At 39.0% G+C, this 23,337-nt stretch overlaps 1 protein-coding gene across 2 annotated transcripts; it reads left to right on the forward strand.

Annotated features, from left to right (window-relative positions):
• The first annotated feature begins 33 nt into the window (after positions 1-33).
• Positions 34-23,220, forward strand: kcnj13 (potassium inwardly rectifying channel subfamily J member 13). Of its 2 annotated transcripts, XM_088346382.1 has the most exons (4): positions 34-117; positions 6,915-7,182; positions 19,492-20,019; positions 21,712-23,220. In XM_088346382.1, exons 3-4 carry the CDS (start codon positions 19,500-19,502, stop codon positions 22,284-22,286), a joined length of 1,095 nt encoding a protein of 364 aa, XP_088202508.1. In that variant the 5' UTR covers positions 34-117; positions 6,915-7,182; positions 19,492-19,499; the 3' UTR covers positions 22,287-23,220. The 2 variants fall into 2 exon arrangements, with proteins under 2 accessions (XP_088202508.1, XP_088202509.1); XM_088346383.1 differs by lacking the exon at positions 6,915-7,182 and having other exon boundaries at positions 64-117.
• Positions 23,221-23,337: the final 117 nt, after the last annotated feature.

Genomic DNA, 23,337 nt, shown 5'->3' on the forward strand with positions numbered 1-23,337 from the left:
TGGACCAAGTCTCACGGGACCTCACGTGATTTAGTGAGACTTCCTCATTAAATGAACTTTATTGCCTACAATTAAATTGTTTCGTGTGAGACTTGTCATTTATCATCTATTTTGCAGGTGAGATGTTTATACTGGTAACACACTTACTGTTAGAATGATAATATGTGAAAATATGTGTGTAAAGATTGTTTGTGATGTCTGTAAACTTTACAAAAACTGAAATAGTAAGAGTGAGTTATCCGTTAGCATAAGCAACAAATAGGGCATTGGGTGAGGTATGCTATGTTATGCTGGACTGGCTTAAGAGTGTACTGTGATGTTAGTTTGTATATTTTGATACCAAATAACATAAGCGGGATTGTTTTGGAAGGTGTCGTGTGATACTGATATTTATCATCTATTTTGCAGATGAGGTAAACAACGACAAAAAAAAAACATATAAAACATATGTGTAACACCAGCTGGAGCTAGCCCAGGGGTGGGTAAACTTCTTGACTCGAGGGCCACAATGAGTTCTAAAATTTGACAGAGGGGCCGAGCGAAGAACAGATGGATTGAGTGTTATATAAATTGCATACAGGATTTGACCTATTAATGATTAATTTAATAACATTTCAGTTGAATAAACACGGCAGGAAAACTCACCATCAGTTTCAGTGGGAACAGTGTTGTTGATCTCCCGGTTTTGTCAGTGCATCAAAGTCTGGAGTAAGTTTTGTTTTGGCAATTCTCAGGATAGATCCGAGGTGTTGATCTGTGACGGACTTTGTTCATAACACTGAATGTCTGCTCACATACATAGGTCGAGCCAAACAAGGCCAACATCTTCTGTGCCGTCCTCCGTAGGTTTAGAAATGTGGCTTCGTTCAGTGAAGCATAAAAGATCGTTAAATTTAAGAGTGTTGAACTTTTCCTTCAAGGTGGCGTCAGACTGAAGATCGATCAGTTCCAATTGCACCTCATGTGGTACTGTTTCAGGGTCTTGTGAGAAGGGACAAAACATGAGCTGAAGTGACTCATCAATGTTTTCAAAATCAGAGAACCAGCGACTGAATTCTCTGTGCAGGTCATCCAGTGATTTATTGTATTTCTTTGCATATCGCGTCGCCTCTTTCTGAGTGTCAAGTGCGGCGGAATGAGTGAAGGATGTGTTTGCAACTTGTCTGGAGAATAAAATGAGCTTAGATTTGAACGCTGTAACATGTTTGTACTGCTGCTGCTAGCCCATCAACCTGGGTCCCGGTACAAAACTTTCCCTACTGGCCACACAGGAGTCAATACATAAAGCATCAAAGGGAAGTCAGGCATCTTTTAACCTTAAATGGTACAAAATTCAACCACAATAGCAGCCTGGGGTTGATTTTAACTAAATATTCAAAGAGATTTTGTACAAAGTGGGATACTAAAAGTCTCAGGCCATTTCAAAGTAACAAAAGTGACAAAATTAACCAATTATTTACCACAAACACAACTTTCTTCATCATTTGCGCTTTAAATTAACTAACAACAAATGTACAATTTTGCGGAATTTGGGGGCCTCTTACTGGTCGCCGGGTCCTAAGCAGCCACTTAGCTCGCATAAGCTTATGCAGTTATCTACGGTGTCGAAATCTTTATATTTTTTTTAAATAGATTTGTTTCATCAAATGAAAACGCCCACAATTAAAACAAAATAATATATTAGGCCCCTGTCTTAAGCTCTAAATTTGATTTTTAGTTTTGTAGTACAGTAATACCATACCTGTCAACCCCAACGGCTCCATGCCCGTACAAGCTGTCGTATTTTCCTGTACAAAATACAAAATAATCGTACACCATATATATATATATATATATATATATATATATATATATATATATATCTTTCCGGAATGATGCATGATGGGAAACCCCCAGGCGGCAGACGCATGCGATTGACAAATTTGCGTTTTTCCGTACAGATTTCCTTGTACGTCGTACTCGTCTTAAAATGCATAAAAAAACATACTTTGTATGGTAAAACTGTACAGGTTGACAGGTATGTAATACTGTAGTTTTAATTAGCAGTATTTTGGTGGTATCTTTGTAGTATGTTTTCATAGTAGAATTCTTGTAGTATGTCTGTCGTATTTTTGCAGAATGAGTGTAGTTGGATTTTGTCGTATTTTTGTTATATTTCAGAAGTGGTATTTTTATAGAATATCTGTCGAAATATTTTGGAAAGAGTATTTTTGTCTATTCAGTAATAAGTCTTTTTTTTCTTTTTTTTCCAATATTGCAACTTACTTCACCGATAGATTCTACTGCGGTCATATTTATGTTGAATGTCATTTTCTTAATCCAGGTTTATTTTTTGTTTTGCAAAAAAATATGCATTTTTATTAACTGTCTACAGAAATACACTGTAGATGGCTGAATCTATATTTATTAATAAATGAAAAATAATTGGATAGGTCTCTAGAATTGGTACTCTGCCAAGTTTTATTAAATCAATACGACCCCAGACTCCAAATAGTTCCCCACATCTGGTCTATAACACTACTGCATTGGGTCTCAATTAGTAGGGCTGCCCCCTATGGGTGGGCGCGAGGCTCTGTCAAGGGGGCGCTGACTTCTGGAACTTTTTTATTCAGCTTTCCCAGAATAAGGTCAATTGCACTTCCACAAGGGCGCAGTGGCATTCTCATTGGCAGAGGGTTTTGTTTACACTTAGTCTCCACACTGTTCATATAGCACAGAGTATAAGCATTGAGTATAAAGTGTAGACACGAAGTGGAGCAGACCGTCAACTGACCCCATGAAAATATATTTAAGCCAGATGAGGGGACATGCAAAGAGAGACGGCGTGGTTGATAGACAAACAAAGTCTTCTAAAAGCTAAGACGAGGAAGTTTGAAGAAACGTACGTTGCACTTCGCCGTGACAATGGATTTTTAAGCTTCCTGCGCTTAAAAATGTTGGCAGCGGACAGCACCAAGCCAAATAAATTAAGCTGTCAATTTAAAACATTTCAACCCAATCATGCTGATAAGGCATAGATTTAGTGCACCCAAAGAAAAGTGGATGTAGCAATGAGGGCAGTCCAGGCACCGATGAGATATCCCATTCATATAATACTGTGTATGTCAGTGGACACTAGCATGGACCTCCTGCCCCCTACAGCACACAGTTTGTGCGTCAGTCCCCACAGAGTGAGCATTCCCTCTGGGCATATCCTTTTGTCGTAGTAATGGGAATTCCGTCTCTTTTTAGAGAAGCGGCTCTTTCTGCTCTGCTGACTAAACCCAGCCGGCTCTTTCGCCTCCTAGGCGACTCTTCAGATTGTTTTGTCGCTATAATCCGTATATTACCGATTACTTGGTAACATTATGCACATAATGACTTAAAAGGGGAAAGAATACAGCAGCAACCACAAAGAGACTATGATGAAAAAGAAGGAAAAGATTACAAAATACACACATAAAAGAGACAAAGGGAAAAGCATAATAAAGAATAAAAAAATGATAAAAAGCTAGGAAAAAACAAACACAATAAGAAAAAAATGGGAAAATAGAGAACAAAAATTTAAAGAAAAGAAAAAAACCCATACAAAGAAGTAAAAAGCTAGGAAAACCAAGAAAAAAAGCAGGAAAAAAACGGGAAATATTGTTGTGCCCCCTCCCAAAAATTGGATATTTAAAGTCATGGTAGTTACCCTTGACAAGCAAAGTAAGTAAAATTAATGGATAAAGTCAATCTCCAGCCCAGTATGTCAAACATATGGCTGGCGAGTCGGACGCAGCCCATTGGATGATTCTATAATATGTAGGATAGGTTACTAATGTAGGCTGAATAATAAAGTGTTGTATTGAAAAACAACACTGCAAATTTGGAGTTCACATTCTTTTACTGATCCGGCCCACCTGAGAACAGAAAATCTTGACCTGGCCCCAGAGCCAGAGTTTTACGTCCCTGCTCTAGCCTCTCCAATGCTACTATCATAGGTAAAGATAAACAAACATGAGGACACGCATACAAATGGTATAATAAATGGATACAAATAAAAACTGTCAACCATAGTAAAATAGTTTTTGTGCATCCTTAAATAGCACCTAAAATTTTGACATGTGTTTTGCAGCATGCTAATTTGGTAAACATGAAGAGTACCAACCTTATGAGAGTGTGATTGGTTTGCATTAGCACCCCTGTGGCTCACTAGCCTAGCAGAGCTGCTTGCACAGCTGTCCACTCTGTTGTGTTGTTTTTGGAGGGCCTCAACATGTCATACTCGGTGTTGAATGCGATTTTAGCTTTCAGGTCCATGTGCCCCAGAGCTCAATGTGAGTGATTTTACAAAACCGCATTCCTATAAAATATTAATGTAAGTGTGTATAGCGCAATGTACCGTCGATACTGTTCCTTCTGCTCAAGGGTCAAAAAGCAACGTTGACATTATCCCGACTGTCATGTGGCAAAAAAGCCCCGTGGTTAATGCGTGAACTGTTTTGGGGTCAGACCGTAACGAACTGTGTCACTATCACTTGCGGAGGTTGCTCTGAAAAACCAGACCAACACACTTCATCATTGAGGAATCTATGCAAAATCAGAACGCTGATTCATGGATTGCAGAGGATGTGGGTTAAGGTATGCACAATAGCGCTACTTCATTTGCACTTTTATCATTATGCACAGATATGAATACACCATCATATTCTTTAATCCCAATTTTTACCTCGTTCTCGAAGCGTGATTAGTTTTCTCAGTAACAAGTACTGAAATTTGTTATTAATAACATTTTGTAAGTCAACTGTCGTTAGAAGAAAATGGTGCATTAATCGACGACTGATTAAAAATGGATAATCAGTTAGAATGTCCTCTGATTGCTGACTGTTCCTTCTTCGCTCACGATATTGCATACAACCCTTAATCTGTCATCATGGCCTCTGAGTAGTTGGTTTATACATACCTACAAAAACAACTAAATACAGTTACGGTGGTACCATTTCAAGAACAAGGTAGGAGGACGCTGAACTTCTCCTCATGGAGATATACTTTCTACTGTATGTACTTGCATTTAAGCCGAATATAGAACGATAAAATCAAACAATGAAATCATTGCGTCAGCTTATATGCACATATTTAGTTGTGTGTCACCAGTAACGAACGGAAAACAGCGCGTTGGGAGGAACATACAGGAACAACGAAATGAACGGGGCAAACGTAAACACTGAAATTACGATAAAAGTGTGCTGATATTTGGTCAAACTGATTTTCAAACAGAATTAAAGCAAAGTAAGAAAAGGATGTCCCCTAAATTTGATCAAATGCAATGAAAAACTCGAAATGCAATTTGTCAGGCTCAGACGCTGATGTTTTTTTCCTTACGTTTGATAACTATTTTGAAGACAATAAAAATAATAATAAAATAGCAATAAAAGAAAAATGTAGCCAGCTGCTTGAATGTTGGGACACTCGGGGTGGCACCAAATCAACATATTTTTTCAGTAATTCCTTAGTTGTCGCAGGGGTTGCGTTCCAAAAAAGTCCTGCTATAGTAGAAATAAAGTAGAAACATTTATTTATTTGATGTAAGTAACATGTAATATACATGAGCGTACACGCACAATTGCAGTTGAATGAATGGTCTTTATTGTCATTATAGAATAGTTCATCAAAATTGGAGGGCTTCCCCTTTCAGTGTAAGAGAGCTATGTAGAAAGCGGCCGGCTAGCTGCATGCTAGCATCTGGAATCCACAAATTGAGCCAGGTCTCGGCGATGACAAAAATACCATGGCCATGAATTTAGCGGTTTCTCTCAAGTCATCAGTTTCATGGGTAAAGGAGCTGCCTTCGATGAGATAATGGGGGTTGCTTTTATGTAGCTGTAGCAGGAGGCCATACCTGCGGCCCTGCTATTTATTTCTCACCGAACACCCCCTCCGTCTCTTCTCGGACTGGATAACAATCCACGGAGCACCTGCTGGTGATCAGTATTTCTTTGCACGATTCTGACTTTCCTAAGGGTCTGATTTAATTGATGGATTTCTTTCAATTTAACCAGCCTCTAAAACACTAGCTGTCGCCATACTTTACAGTTTGTTTCGAGTGTATCTATTGACTTGTGTGCCCGCGCTGTTCTGTGACTGTTGCACACACAGTCACACCCACAAAACAAAACAGAGCCCTTGACAACCTGCCCCCGTGATAGCATTTAGTGTGTGTTGTCTGCCGAGGAACACTATGCATGATGAAACAGCAAAAAGTAAACGGCAATAGTCTTACAGCAAGGGATAACCTTAGTACTTTATTCCCATCCTTTTATGAATATTATCATTTTACAGCGTGTTCCAGAAGTCTTTAGCACATTTGAAGTCCCAATATCTCCTTATCTAAGAATGGCAATAAGACAAAGTTGTTCCATTTTAGAGCTAATTAAATAACGTTTTTCGTAAGGCTATTGATCTATTTTCTTCCTGACCCATTGGTGGTTTTCACTCAACCAGATAAGGCAATGCAATGCTGGGACGAGAATATGACTCTCGGCTTGAGTGTGTGCCATGTCACCAATGAACTCACATTCGACCTTTTTTAACAATTCTACAGTATATCAAAATTGGGACTACAAGCTATCTGATTTTTACCAGATATGTTTTATATCCTTTATAGTTCCCGAGATATTTAATGTCAAAATTTGCCAAAGACTTTTTGGATCCGCCTTTATTTTGTATTTGTGACGTGCAGGCTGTAGTTTGAGCATCCCTCTTGTATGCAGAGACATTCTCATTTTTTTCAAAGCATTATCTGCGGGGCACCAAGTTGCAACAAGCTGCTTTTTGAATGAACTGTGACATGGTGTTATTTTCCCCCCCTTACACTCCCCCTTCCTCTACCGTCTGTCTTACGGGAACGCTAATAGGCTCCATGCAGAGTAATGTGACCAATCGAATCATCCTAGGCCCAGAGCTGGAAGTCGCAAATCGTCCGGCCAGAGTTGTGTCCTACTCACTACGTCTGCATAGCCCCCCCAAAAAGGAGAAAACAAAACCCTCATTGGTGACACAGACCTCGCCTGGGATTTTCTTACGCTGTCCTGCCAAAGGAACTACTATTTTCAGCATTGCAAAAAGGTTTTCTCTGCTTTTCTAACCAAGCACACCTCAGAACAGCTCCAAAGTGACAAGGTCAGAGGCCCCTCGCCCCCATAACCCTGAACGCAGATTGAGGTGAGTGTGCAAAATCAACTCTCAATCAGGACAATCAGATTTGATGTGATTAGTTCACTCTATTTGGGGAAAAAATAGTCACATGACTCTAAACATCAGTACCAATGTAGAACTATGGTTAATGCGTCACTATTTATTATTCTCAGTAAACAGCTGAATAAGACATTATTTTCACTTTGGTGTTCCAACTTTTAGATACTCAATCTGTCGATGGTTTGTGCAGTGCATATCTCGGTTCACCAATGTATTAACTTACAGTGTTAGAAACAGTTTAGCAAAGTAGCCATTTGGAGATCATTTGTGATTTATTAGCCACAAATTATAGTCATTTATAATTCATTACCAGCCTACCTAATTGGAAAATGAAGTATTGACGTCTATTACTGCCAACAGCATATCACTTAAAATGGATATCTGATTAATATGCCAACCTTTTAACTCACAAGTTAATCATCTGACCTATTGACTTATTCAACACAAGCTGTTGGATCTGTGATGTACATGTATATGGTTGTCATTGGCAATGAATGAGTTAATTACTGAGTCAATGAATCTTTTTTTAATTGTACAATGGCCCAAATCGATCTTTGATGTATAGAGATGTGAATTGCCTTGGATTTAAAACGTATCTTTGACATTTATAGTATTACCATCAATGGCAGAGATGGAGTTAATCTATCCGTTTAACTCATTCTCCACTGCAGTTTATAGTTGTCAACAGCATTGAATTTAAAAGTCATCTTTGACGTCTATCGTCCTCATTGGTAGTAAATGAGTTGGATATCTCTAAGCGTGGGACAAACATTTTGCTAGGGTCGTGTTTACACGAATACAAAAAGTCCAGTAAGAAAAATTTATTCAATTGAGTGTAATAATCGTATTTATTTCAAGTGAAATGTTCTTGTTCTACTGGGAGATTACTCTTTCACATTGGAAATACATTATTTTACATTTTAGCGTTTATTTTAAGATAAACAATGAAATAAGAAAAAAAACAACCTTCTGCCTTATTAACTCTTTTTGCTCAATTGTAGTGTGAATATTGTTCTCATTTTTATAAATAAAAAAAACACTTAAAAAAGGCAAAGAAAATACGCATACTCAAAATGAGCAGATATACCAATTCAATCACTCGTAGAATTCTAGACAGTCCAAACCATGAAACCAACTTTATTTCACCAATTTAAAATATTACAGCAACAAGGTGTTCATCAAATACTGTATAAGGACAGATGTGGTTGCTTTTTATTCAAATTTCATCAATGAAATTAATTATTTTAGCTCAACAATTGCTTGTCGTGGATCATTGATTTACATACATTTTACTTAACTCATTCGCAGAGGTTTATAATGCATTTTAAATTGTCGCCACTGACGGATTTAGACATCATCCCGTCGCTTTCCACTGAATTAGCCTGGCAAAGAGTTAATTGGGCTGACAGTTAATGCCACAATTAACTCGTTAGCTTGTAAGTAACTTACTTAAATGCCACAATGAACTGTTTAGTGGCTATTGTTTGATAACCCATACTAGAATTAAGTAATTCAAATGTATCTTTTACATTTCTTCCTCAATTTTAATATTCAGGAAATGTTACAAACATCAAAAATAAATTTTCAGGTCAGTGCCATAGACTGATTTGGATGCCAATCTTCTGTTTTCCATTTAAGTAGTTAACTTGGTAGTTAAGGATGTTAGCTGCAAGCTAACTAGTTTATTCCTGCAAGTTTTTTGTGGCATTTAACTCATTCACTGCTATCCCAGTGAACTACTACTATGCAGAAAATGAAAGAATGACGCATAAATCCGTCGATAGCACTACATTAAAAATAGAACTTTGACGTCTGTTATCATCATTGTTGTTAATGTGTTCATCTTGTGGTTAATTTTGTTCAAAAACAATTGTAAAGTAGGACAACATTGTCTGCCAAAAAACAAATTTTCGTAAGTAAGTTAGAAATCAATTTATCCCATTTTTGCTATAAAAAAATTGAAACTTTCAGCTACTTATGGTGCTAAATAATAGTGACTTGTAGTATCAATCTTCTCGATTTTAAAAAATGGAAAACTAAAAATGAACGTACTTAGTACAATTTAAAAATAATTGTTTTAAGTAGTGATAACATCTTTAGCTTTACCAGCTATGTTTGGTTTCTTTGCTTTAGGTCACTAGCTGCAACAAGCACAGCATTTGCAACTAGCTTTTGCTAGAGCAGCTGACATCACAGGCCCTGTCACCAGATATATTAACATTAGCAATTAGGATTGGCATCTAGCGTTGCTCAAGTTAAACATTGGAAAATTAAAAATTAAAGCAGGGCACATAAGTGTTTTTCTTTTATTTTAAGTATCATTTTTATTTTTCTTTCAGCCTGACCTGAGCACATATTAAGCTTTTGCAGTTAACTTTTAGTTATTATATTGTCTAGCATTGCTTAAAGAGTTGCTAGCTGCGAAAAAAACATCATGAGCAACTAGCATCAGCAGCCTCTTTCATTTCAACAATAGATCAGTCCAGCCCTGGGCTTCTCATCAAATGTTTGAATTTGACTTTGACAACCCCCTCCCCCCTGCATTACAGAGTAAACTAGACTTTTACTCTCCCCCCCTTGCATTACAGAGTAAAATAGAAGAATTAATAAAAAGTAGAAGTAAGATTAGTCCCAAAGATTCCAGCCCGACCCGACCCGCTGGTATTGGGGCAGGCCCTGCCCGTATCAGACGTTGTGGTGAAGGAGCTGACCGAGCCCGACAAATGAACATAATTTGAGGGCCCGTGCCCAGAAAAAACAGAATTTACATATTTTATTTGCGAGGACAAGGGAGAGGACTGAGGAGAACGAAAGTGTGACTTTGGACGCATGCGTGCTTCAGATTGGTTGGGGGGAAAAAAGGAACCACAGGATCCAGTAGAAATGTTGAACAACCAAAATACCGATTGTCAAGTTATAGCGTAGAAAAAAAGAAGAAAACAATAATTAAGTGCTTTACAGTTATTAGACACAGTTACTCGTTACTTAATTTAAAAAATAATTCTGTTATCCCCAGATTACTGCCACCTCAATGTAGCGCTTTAATCCGAAAGTAATGATTTAGTTATGACTTACCATATGTACTCGCATGGAGGCTGTCCCCCTAAAACCGCTTTAAATTGGCCGAATAACAATATAAATAGAAGAAAATGTGTACAGCAACCTGTGGAGGGGGTGAACCTTATTATATTTCTTGCTTTGTGCAATCTCGAGAGCTTTCAAGCAAACTCTTAGCCAACACTCCATTTTGTCTCGGGGCTTCGAACCACTTGAAGACCTCCTTCTCTATTATTAGGTGTATTTCAAAATTATTTTTACAAATTCAAAGACCAACTTTCAGCTCACTTATGTCTCATTAATTTCCTGTGGTTATCTATACCTGTATCAGATGCGTCTACTCTCCACTCTCTGCCTACCATTCGCTACTGGTGACACACAACCAATTATGTGCATATACGCTGACCCCCTGATTTCAGTATTGTATTTTATGGTTGTAAATTTAGCTTAGATGTGCGTATGCACGTCAGGGAGAAAGTTAGGCCGCAAGTTTCATATGTTACTTTAAGGTTTTGTGGTCTGTGTAAATGAAGGGATGGCATTGGCCAGGGAAGAGCAGACTCTTACAGTCAAGGGCCACATTGGGGTAAAGAATTTGGCAGAGGGGCTAAGGATAAAAAAGGATTGATTTGATATTCAATTTATCCGTCAATAGTCTCAAATCCGATACATCGTCAATATACGAGGAAAAAAGATCCTGAAGCTTTACCTTCTCCTTCTGTGCATCCTACGTGCCCCACTGGTTTCTTCTCTTTTGCATCTATGAGTTGATATGGTTTCTTCCACATGTATATGTTATATTTTATTTAACATTCTTTAATTTAAATCATTGAATCAAATTGCTTTTGAAACACTTGTAATTACACAGTGTGGACAAGAGTTAAACCAAAACGACAATGTTTTCTTTGTTGTACTTTACTTTACTATTATACATATTATTCTTACATTTTCATCCATTTTATGCACCGCTTATCATCAATAGGGTCTCCTCCGTGAGTTTCACCTTACTCTGGTGGAGGGGTTTGTTTGTATAAAGAATCCTAGGAGCAATGTTGTCTGGGAATAAAAGCCTCTGGTGGGATCAGCCATGACAAACAGGTTCTAGGTGAGGGGCCAGACAAATCGCAGTTATTAAATCATTTATGACAAATGGGAATTTTGGACGAGTTTCTGGGGCCACCCTCTGGAGCCAAGCCTGGAGGTGGGAAACGCTAGTGAGCGCCTGTTAGGTACGCTTACAGTGTCTGGCTTGGCTCAGCCTGAAGGGACGATGTGGGTCCCCCTTCCGATGGGCTTATCACCTGCAGAGAGTGGGTTGGCAGCCAAAAAAGGGGACCTTGCCTGCTGTTTCCCTGCTACAAAAAATTGCTTTTGGGACATAGAATGTCAACTTTTTGAGTGGAAGAAGCCAACTACATTTAGTTTCACTCCCTTCATCACACAATTTGTGCTCTGATTCCAGTCCTCTCGAAAGCAGTTGGACTCTATTTACTCTGAAGTTCCCCGCGGTAAGAGATGCAGAGCCAATGTGGGCATATTAGTTGCTCTACGGCTCAGCGCTTGTACATAGGGGTTTATCACAATAACACCCTCCAGGTCTCACTACTGTCATTGTCCACAGGAGAGTTTAAGTCCCCCAGCAGTACGAGGGAGTTTATATCACTTGGGTTGAAGTCCTCAGTGGGAAGGCCCCAGGGGTGGATGAAATTCGTCACAAAGTCCACTCTTGAAACCTGGAGGACCAGTCTATTTTTTATCTGTACCACTGAACAGTTGACCAGCTCACACCCTCTGCAAGGTCCTTGTGGGTGCATGGGAATTTGCCCATCCATTCTACATGTGTCTTGTGGACATGGAAAAGGCCTTTGACCGTGTTCCCTAGGAAGCCCCCATGAACTGTGCTTTGGGGGTATGGGATAGCGTACTGTCTTTTCAGGGCTCTTTGGTCCCTATATGACAGGTGTCATTGCTGGCAGTAGGAGTTCGACTTGCTGCTCTTTGTCACCGATTCTGTTCACAACTTTTACGGACATACAGTGGTACCTCTATTAACCTATTTAATTTGTTCTGGAAGTCTTCCCAATCAGAATACTTTGTAAGTAGAGACTCATTATGAACGTAAATGCGCTAATCCGTTCCTAGCCCTGCAATACTACAGTATCATTTTATGGGGGATAAATCATGATAGACCATCAGAGCACAATACAAATACGTGTTAAAACTTGATTACCACAAAATAATCATGAAACAAGTGGCACATTATCTAAAAAAACAAAGAATAAAGGAAATAATGAAAATAATAATTTACCCTTTTCCTTGGCGTTTCTTGAAAAACTGATCCAGTGACATCTGCTTTTGTCGGCTATTGACAATTTGTCGTAACTGCGTAAGGCAGACATCATAATGATCCATAGCCCCCCTTGTCAACAGTTTTTCCAGGTGATACCTGGCCACAAATTCAGAGATTTCGTGGAAGTGTGCTAAAATGTCTTTAATCTAGACTAGATAGCTCCGTCCGCCTCTAAGCCATCTTGCTGGGACTCCTCCTCCGTTTCGTCTCTGATCTCTGAACTCTGACCTGTGACGATCAATGAAACAAAGAGCATGCTAGTATACACGCAGCCAGTTTGTTTACGTTCGGAAAACTCCAGGAGCAGGTAATTGCAGTTTGCACTGTATTTTTTTTGCTTTGTATCCTGAAAATGCCTTCATAACTAGAGACAATATCTTCCTGTTCAGGTACTTCGTAACCTAAAACTGTTGTATGTAGAGACATTCGTAAGTAGAGGTAACACTGTAATTTCTAGGCGCAATCATAGCGTTGAAGGGGTCTGAATTGGTAGCCTCAGCATTGCATCTCTGTTTTTAGCTGATGATTTGGTGCTGTTGGCTTCCTCGAGGCGTGATTTTCAGTTCTTTCTGGAGTGATTCGCAGCTGAGAGTGAGATGAAGATAAGCACCTCTATTTTCGAGAGACCACGGTTCTCAGCTGAAAATGGTTGCACGCCCTTCTCGGGTCGGGGATAAGATCCTGCCCCAAGTGGAGGAGTTTAAGAGTATCATGGTCATGTCGAATGGAACAGGGGATCGACAGACGGATCAGAGCAGTGTCTGCAGTCATGCAGACCCTGTATCAGACTTTGTGGTGAAGGAGCTGAGTCGAAAGGCAAAGCTCTTGATTTAATGGTCGATCGACGTTCCTACCCTCACTTATGGTCATTAACTGTGGGTCATGACCGAAAAAACAAGATCCCAGATTCAAGCGGCTGAAACAAGTTTCCTCCACGGGGTGGCTAATCTCTCTATTAGAGACAAAGGTGAAAAGATCAGTCATGCAGGAGGAATCAGTGTAGAGCCGCTGCTCCTCCGCACTGAGAGTAGCAAGCTAAGGTGGCTTGGGCATTTAATAAGGATGCCTCCAGGACACATCCACTGGATGAGGATGGATAGATGGATCCTTATATTTTTGCTTTTTTTCTCGCGCGGTTTTGATTAAAAAGTCTGACGGGCCACATGTGGCCAGTGAGGCATGGTTTGCCTACCCCTAGCTTAGGTGTTTCCTTAAATGGATGAATTATCTAACTTTATTACCATTTAGTAGAAGGTTGGTTTAAAAGTTGACACTTGTTCACAACATTACCTATAATCAGTTACCAGTACCCTGCATTAGAAAAAGGATATTTTCATAAATCTGTTAAGAAACCTGTAAAATCTCATTAAATGTGCTAACTAGCTACCTAAGAAAATAAATCAGCGTAGACCAAGCTCTGCAGTGGACTAAGATTTGAGCATCCTGCAGATGAAAGACGCATTCCTACTCTGCATGTTGCTGTGTTCCTCAGCCCGATTTCCAGCTGGGACCAGCTCTAATCACCTGGCAACAATATTGACATAGAAATAGAAACTCTGCAGAGGACAAGTCTCCAGCTTTCTGCGTTTTGCACCATACATACATCTGGCTGTCAAAGTTCATGTACGCACAGTGGGAGGAATCACACATGTTACAGTATAAAAACATTACAATAGTGTAATGTAGGGTATATAGAAATAAGAATCGGCACAGTAAACAAAATGAGACTCGATCGTTATTAAGTAAGGCTTGAAGAAAGGATCAGAATATCGATATTATTGACACTAAGCAAGTACTTGAATGAATGAAAACTTTATTCAAACATCAAAATAAAAACAGAACAAAAACAATAATTTAACAACAAAATAACGTTACATAATATGTTCGAAAAGGGGTAGTTAGAAGCAAAATGCTTATATTCCCTATCCCTTCATCTTCCCCAACAAATATACCAATGATATCACAACAATTGTGATGATATTAATAATAACAGTTTTGATATAAGAATAGCAACAATAACACAAAGTTAACTCGACGCACTATTCCCAATCTCCCGCACCACTCATACCCCACCCTCCTCATCTCCTCGCCCCATCTACTTGGATCAGAACAATACTATTGTCCTGGGATCGATACATCACCCCCCACCAAATTCCTCTTTGTAGATAGCGCAGTCCTCTCTCTCTCTCTCTCTCTCTCTCTCTCTCTCTCTCTCTCTCTCTCTCTCTCTCTCACCCAGCGCCCTCGGCCACTATCTAATTTTATTCATGTATGTGTGACTAACAGGCACACTTTTAGCACACCTCCCTACCTAGCCTGCTGCTGCATCTTGCCTGTCAGGCAAAAGAGACAGCCAAACCAAAGCGTCATTATCACCACCTTAATATGACAGAGGCAAACGGGAAGCGCAGCATGGTGTGGACGTTTTTTCAACTTCAGAAAAGTAAAAATTTCAGGTGTCATTCGTGTGGTAAATTATTCGACTACAGAGGAAAATTTACATGAACAAATGTAAAAAAGGTCAACCGTACAGAGAGCACTGTGCTGCAACCAAAAATGTATTACTGTTCTTGAACCAATACATGTAAATTCGTTGTAACTATGGCAACAGAGCCAAAAGGGCTTGTTCGTTACATTGCGGATTTTTTAGTTGGACTCTCTTGACTTTTGCTCTGAAACAGTAGTTCTAATAGAAGTAGTTAATTTTTTGTACTGTTATATGTGTTCAGATTGTGTTTACAATATTTGCTTTTTCTGACTTTATTTTCAAAATATTGTGCAATAGAAGGTATACATTTTGACATTGTTATTTCTATTTTTGTTACAATGCTGCTTTATATTTTATTATTTGACTCTCTTGGCTTTTCTTGTAGAACAGATGTAATTGAAATATCTTTACATTTTTATGTTAAAGTTTGAAGTGTCGTTATTCAATAAAAGAATTGAAACATATTTAGTTCCTAAAATCTTTGTGCTATGTTCATCGTAAATACAGACACTCCCCTACTTTCGAACGAGATACTGTACGTTCCGGACGATCGTTTGTAAGTTGAATTTGTTGGTTGCTTCAGTGCTATATTCTGTATGGAATGTATGTTTTGTATAAGTATGTTTAGGTTTATATAGGAATGGTTACGGTGTATATAAGTATGTTTAAGGCTTGTATAAGTAACCTTTATTGTTTTGTACTGAAAAATAAACATTTCATAAAATAATATGCTCTATAACGATAAATAAAGTGAAGTTTAACTTACCTTTGGAAGATGGGCTTCAAGAGTTAGGCTTCTTCCAACTCCGGGGTAGAAAATGGCTGAAAAAAAACGATCCTTTCTTAATGTTCTTAACCGCATCAATCTTCCTTATTCCACCTACATTTCAAATGAAACCCCTCGCTGCTTTTTGACACTTTACACCAACCATATTAAATGGATGCTCGAGATATTAAACAATAAAAATTTCAGTTCTTATCATACTGGAGATACTGTAAAGTATGTTTACACACGAACTGGGACAGGAAGAGGAAACCGGATTTCTTATTTGGGGTGGATGCTGGGTGAGCTCTCATAGCACCACACGCCGGTAGCCGTGCAAAGAAGCACTACAGTGCTGTCCTCTAAAAAGGTGTACTATACAAAATCTAACTTACAGCAATGTCTGGGTATTTTTCGACACTCCGAAATATTTTTTTTATATATACCGTTGTTCGTAACTCTAATGTTTGTGATGGGGAGTATCTATATAAAACAACTCAACGGGGAGGTGCCAATTATTTAATGATCACGAAATTTCCAACAAAAAAGTATCAGAACGGTTTCGAATGATACAACGTGGATTTACTTTAAAGGGATCGATACTTAAATTCCCAATATTGCTGACCCCAATTATAAATGTGTTTTTCCTTGCGACTTTGTCGTTGACTCATTGCAGATTTATTCCATCGCAGATTTTTAATTTTTATGCGTTACCATAAATAATCCTCTAATACACTATGGACTTAAGGGTTTCAAACTCAATTTACTTGGGGGTTGCCAAGGCTATTTTGTAATTGAATTGAATGTCTTTATTGTCATTGATGTCTACATTCTGAAACATTGTATGCAAGATTTGAGTATGCAAATTAGACTTGACACTCCAAAGTAAATATGTAATGAAGACTTTAGAGAGAAAAAAAGAGAAAAGATCATCAGGATAAACAGGCAAAAATTTCTACAACGTAGTTTTTAGTGACTGGCCCAAGTAATAATAATAGTGCCATAAAAAAGAATAGTGCATCAGAACAATAGCGCAATGAAAAGAAGTGCAATAACACTTAGCACAAACAAAAATGTCCAAATAAATTGCGAGGTATATATTTTCAGTCTTCTGTGCCTGTTTAGGGTGGTGATGGCCTTGTCTCTGAAACTGTCGGACCTTGTTTTAAGGGTCTTGTAGGGCCTTTAGAGGGCAACATGTAAAAGAGGTGGTTCCTGGGATGGGAAGAGTCCTTTATACAGTATGTCACAAAAGTGAGTACACCCCTCACATTTCTGCAGATATTTCATTATAATGTTTAATGGGACATCATTGAATAAACATGGCTTTGTCACAATCAAAGGTAGTCTGTGTAAAGCATATATTGCGTGTAAATCTACTTTTCCCTTCAAAAAACTCAAAATATAGCCATTAGTAGCTAAACCCAGAGTAACAAAAGTACACCCTAAAGTAAAAGTTCCTGAAGTTCAATATTTTGAATGGCCACCATCATTTGACAGAACCACTTTTATCCTACTGGTCATGGATTTAACCAGAGCCTCACAAATTGCCACTGGAATGCTATTCTACTCCTCCATGACCACATGACAGATCTGGGGGATATTGGAGATCTTGTGCTTCTCCACTTTCGGCTTGAGGAAGCTCAAAGATGTTCTATTGGGTTTAGATCTGGAGACATGCTTGGCCAGTCCACCTTCTTTACCCTTAGCCACTTTAGAAAAGCCTTGGTCATCTTAGAAGTCTATTTGGGCTCATTGTCAGGCGTGGACATTGCCCTGCGACCCAGTTTCTGGAGGGAGGGGATAATTCTCTGCTCTAGTATTCCAGAGTACATGAAATTCAACTCTCTAATTCCAGTTGAACTCATGCAGCCCCATACCATGACATTGACATCTAGTGGTCAAACCATACATAATGTCTTTTTAACTTTCATTTAAGGTGGGGGGCTCAAACTATCCGCCTGAGCGCCGTAATCAGCCTCCTGAGGCGCAAGTATGAGAGCACTTATGTAACACAAGTAACAAAAGTGTGTCAAATTGGAAGGTTTTAACAGGAATGAGCATTATTAATAACTACGCCTTTGAGCCTAAAACGTAATAAAAACATACTCCTTTAGAAATGTATCATTGATATTTTTTTTCAAGTACCAATGCTTCGTGAAATTTCACGCATAACTCATCACCCAAAGAAAGAGGCAAACTCTTAACCCTAAAACATTTAGCTCTAGAATAACCCAATTCTCCTTCAACTGTACAAATAACTAAAAATCTGGATTGTTTTGAACAAAAAAGGAAAATGAATATTTAAAGGGGCACTGTGTAATATTTGACCACCTGTCGCTGTATTGTGTAGCGTAACCGAGAATGATCACCACAAAGTACCAAGAATATACCAATCTACGGAGACCCAAAGTGACCAAACCACACCATTTTTCTGCCCTTTTCATTCGGGCTTTTGTTTATCGGGGGTTCCCTAGGCTGCAGGATGGAAAACAATCGTTTCTAGGTCAGCTCTGGGCAAAGGAGGCCTAAATAAATAATAATAATATATATATATATATATATATATATATATATATATATATATATATATATATATATATATCATATAATAAATAAATAAATATTGACCAACGAGTATTTTAAAAATGCATGTTCAAATTATATATCAGGTGTTTTTGCTTATTATTCAAATAATTTCTTTTACCAACAGGGGACGCTAAATAATACACAATATTGTTTTTAAACGTTTCTGCTAAAATACGAAAAGACGGATGAACAAAATTGTTGTTTTCTCATTAGAGAGGTAATGTAAAATGAAGGCAAAATAAGAAAAGTTACATTATCGTTCAAAGGGGTTTCGGGTCACCCAGACAATTTTATGTATTCCATGAAAAGTCACACTTTTATTTACTAAATTAGTTTTCTCTTTCCTGTAATCTCTTCCTTTTCCTCGTCTAGTATCTTGCTTCATTTTTGCCACTCTGCCTTGAAGGCCAGCATCTTGGAGTTGCTTATTCACTGTAGACATTGTTGCAAGTGCTTTGGGGGTGCTACTTAACAAAGCTGCTAGTTGAGGACCCATGAGGCGTCTATTTCTCAAACTAAAGACCCTAATGTACTTTTCCTCTTAGAAGGTTCCCACTTCTCTTTATACTCTGGTCAGAGTCTGTTTGTGTTGTTCTCTGAAGGGAGTAGTACACACCATTGTAGAAGACCTTCAGTTTTTTGGCAATTTCATGCATGGAATAGCCTTCATTTCTTAGAACGAGAATAGACTGTTGAGATATTGGACTAAGCCAAAAGAAGGTCCGTTTTATAGCTTTTGTAATCAGTCCAACAATATTCAGCTGTGCTAACACCACAGCACAAAGATTTTATAATCTTCTGTTAGCCCTCTAACACAATTAGCATAATGTACTATTAGAACACTGGAGGATTGGTGTTTTTCCTTCAAAACACCGATATTTCTAAAACTTTTGAAACGTAGTGAATATGTAAAAATATTCTTCCAATAAGGAAGAATTGTTTCTTTTTGTGTGTTTTTTTGGGGGGAGAGACAGTGTGTATTTCCACCTTGATTCGCAATGGAACCAAGCTTAAGTTAATTGATTGCAGGATCTGTGATGATGACAAGCAAATCCATCAGCAGTGTCGCAGACGGCAAGACGTCCTCGTCCCTTCTTCTGCCCCCACCAAAACGGCAACGTCTTGTGACCAAAGACGGACACTGCACCCTACGCCCGACGCTGCCCCCTTCAGGTTCGTGGCTGGGAGCGTCGAGCCGGGCCTGGCTGTTGGCTCTGCATGACATGTGGGGCCAGTTGGTGGGTCTGCGCTGGAGGTGGGTCCTTTTGGCCTTCTGTGCATCATTTGTGGCCCACTGGCTGCTCTTCGCTTGCCTTTGGTACTTACTGGCCCACGTCAACGGAGACCTGGACGTATTGGATCACGACCATCCTCCGCAGGGCCACGTGCTCTGCGTTAAGCACATCACCAGTTTCACTGCCGCCTTCTCGTTCTCCCTTGAGACGCAGCTCACCATCGGTTACGGCACCATGTTCCCAAGCGGAGATTGCCCGAGCGCCATAGCTCTGCTGGCTGTGCAGATGCTGCTGGGACTCATGCTAGAAGCATTCATCACAGGTACGCTTATTTCCTCAACTTTTTTGGATGTCCCGGTAACAAGACAATGTTCTGCTTGTCAATGCCCAGGTGTAGGTTTGGGAAAGAATACATTTTTAAGTGATCACATAAGATTCTAGGGAACAAAGCAATGGTTTCTTGATGGTTAGTGCCAAAATTTAGCCCTCGTTCCAGGCCAATAAGGATTTATGATATAATTTGCATTTCACTTTTTATTTACTTTGCTATAAACTTCTAAATCTCGTTTTTTTCTGGAACAATAAAATAAAGGGGGTGGCATACTAGAGGCAAGACGGTTCCTAAAAATAAAATCCAAATCAACCCGACCCACGTCCGCGATTATAAAAAGGTCAAGTCAGACCGATTAACTTGATTCAGGGGACTGAGCCCGAAGCAAACCCGAAAATTCATATTTTGTTCGTGAGGAGGAGAGATAGTTTATGATAACAGATTAAAGCCTGACTTTAGTAAAGAAATCTAAGTGGAACAAGACTGTATCAACATTTACATTTTTTTATATTTCTATGCTGGTAGAGGGTACATCAAATCGACAATTTTGTAAATTAGATTTTCTTTAAAAGTTGACGGGAATATTTTAAGACAGTCTGTCATTTTGAAGGGTTGGAAATCGTTCCATAAACCACAGCAGCAGTACGTACTTAAGAATCTAGTGTTGCCCTTTAGGAGAGAGAGAGGCAGAAAGACAAGGAAGCACAATGACGGGTGGATAATAGACAGAGACAGGATGGAATCTTTGAATTTAGTACAGAGTTAAGTACAGTACGTTGTACGTGTTCTGCTGAGGCAACTTCTGTTTTTTTTTGCAAACCATGGTCTCTCATGCCCAAAACTACTCACACCCTTGAAATGCCTCAGCACACTGTGATGTTAACGTAGCATGAACTGTGATGTCCTTTTTGCTGCCATAATCTATCGGATATTGTATTGAAAATTATAGAGCAGGCATGTCAAACATACGGGCCATTGGATGATTTAATCCGGACCGCCTTAAATTTCTTATGTCAAAATAAAAGCGGATCGCTAGCTTCTTTCTATCAAAACCTAAGATTTTTTAAATAGATACAAATCAAATGCTCCCTAACGCCGTTAGAGTGCACTAAAGATGAGCTGTAATTCAGCCTGGTTTCATGATGAAGGCCATATTGTGCAGAATTTTATCAGCTTCATTCGGCCAAGAACAGTAGTTTGATCTGATGTACTAAAAAATGTATTTTGTATTACTTTTTTGTTTATTTCAAAGCAGTATAACAATTGAAGCAAGCATATTTTTATTCATAGCTCCCACTTATGTTTGTATGTGATGAGTTGGTCCAGATGTAAAGCTGCCTTTACTAAACTTTTAAACAAATTATTAAAAAATTGAATGCCAAGCATGAAAATAATTTTTATTTTGTGTGAATACATTGGTTATGCTTAGAAAATATCCTTTATTTCCTGTTATTATAATATTTAGCGTATGCCCTGATCACAGAGCAAAATAGTTGGTGTCGAGGTTTTTTTTTTACTGATCTGGCCTACCTAAGAACAAAAGTATGTGTCCTGAGTTTGACCTGCCTGTTAAAAAGCATCCAAAACGAATTCACAAAACATGTTTTGTTTTACCAAGGCATTATTTGCTTATTGAAAGGAGTCATTCGGAGTGTTGTTTGCAAATTAACAATTGTCTACCAGGTGCATTTGTGGCCAAGATCTCTTGTCCTCAGAAGCGAGCCACAGCAATCCAGTTCAGCCATCATGGTGTGGTAGGACAGCACCAGGGCCAAACCTGCCTTATGCTGAGAGCCACAAATCTTCTCCGGCGGCCTCTGGTGGACGTGAAGGTGAGTGCCGTACTTTACGAGGAGCACGACGGCAAGCCCCTGCACCAAACCTCCTTGGACTTTTACGTGGATCATCTGGGCGAGCATCCCTGCCCCTTCTTCGTCTTCCCACTCACATTTTACCATCCCTTGGACCGCCGTAGCCCCCTCTACCCTGCTCTGCGAGAAGTTACGCCCCATTACTTTGAGTTGGTGGTGTTCCTGTCAGCTTCGCAGGAGGGGACAGGGGACAGTTGCCAGAAGAGGACCTCTTACCTTCGTCAGGAGATCCAATTTGACCGTTGCTTTTTGCCCGCCTTTGGTCTGGATGCCTGCGGAAGGTACGTGGTGAGCAACAATCCCTTTGACACGATGCACTGCAAGGACCCTTTGGAAAAGGACTGTGTTGTGCAGATCAACGGAGATGGCAGTGACAGAATGGAGTAAGGAGGTTAAAAACAGTATTGCTTCTGCTGGGAAATGGATGATTTAGTGAAATTGAAGTTTTGTGCTTATTTTCTTGCTTCCCTTGTTAATCTTTTAATCGAGTCCCAAATCGTGAGCCCTTCGGACAAGGACTGTGTTGTGCAGACTAACGGGGGTAACAGTGACAGAATGTAGTAAAGATGCTAAGATGGAGGTGAAGAAATATATTTTGTCTGCTGTGAAAGCGATGATTTTGGAAAATTCTATGTTTTTGTTTTATTTCCTGCTTCAATTGGTAATCTTTTAATTGAGTCCCAAATAGGAAAACTAGAACAGGGGTGGTCAAATATTTGATTTGTGGGCCACATTGGGTCGATAATATTTGTCAGGAGGGCCGGGCCAGGAGGACAATAATACATTTTCTCCTTTGGATATACCCAAAGGTGAAAACCATGGGGCATCAAACTATGGCTGGTGGGTTGCCAACGGATTTAATCCTGCCAGCAAGGCTGAGAGAAGCATAAGAAGAAAAATAAAACGGCCCGCTGGATTTTGCCAAAGCCTCATATGACTCCACCCTTTGTAGCTGTATATCCTTACTACCATTAATCAGAGACATATGTGCAAAGGGCCATTCAGATTTTATTTGATTCAAAAAATAAGTGTTTGAGGCAATCCAATTGCATTTACCTGTATTCTTTAGCCTGTGTCCCTGTGTACCCCCATAAAAACAATTGTTTTCATTGAGCTCATGGCCAACATTTAAACATTTAAATAACCGGATACATTTTTCTGTATATGCTTTATTTTGATCAATTTGGTTATCTAAATATTAAATTTCATGCAATTGAATATTACTACTTTAGTTTTTAATTCAAAAGATAGAATTTAGTGCTTAAAAAGAGAGCTATAACTTTGCTAATGCTCTTTAATAAAGTTTTTACTTTCAAACGAATACACTTATTAGTATGTTTTGTGTGTTTTAAAACATACATCCATTCTCTGCACTGCTTTTTCCCATTAGGGTTGCGGGATGCTGGAGCCATCCCAGCTAACTTCGAGCAGTGGGCAG

Source organism: Urocampus carinirostris, chromosome 10 (assembly GCF_059441175.1).
Source record: "Urocampus carinirostris isolate Australia breed hairy pipefish chromosome 10, RoL_Ucar_1.0, whole genome shotgun sequence".
Classification (NCBI taxonomy): domain Eukaryota; kingdom Metazoa; phylum Chordata; class Actinopteri; order Syngnathiformes; family Syngnathidae; genus Urocampus; species Urocampus carinirostris.

Coding starts and splice junctions, on each gene's coding strand:
- kcnj13 (XM_088346382.1), top strand. CDS start 19,500: ATGATGACAAGCAAATCCATCAGCAGTGTCGCAGACGGCAAGACGTCC. Junction 20,020..21,711: donor GCTAGAAGCATTCATCACAG/GTACGCTTATTT, acceptor ATTGTCTACCAG/GTGCATTTGTGGCCAAGATC.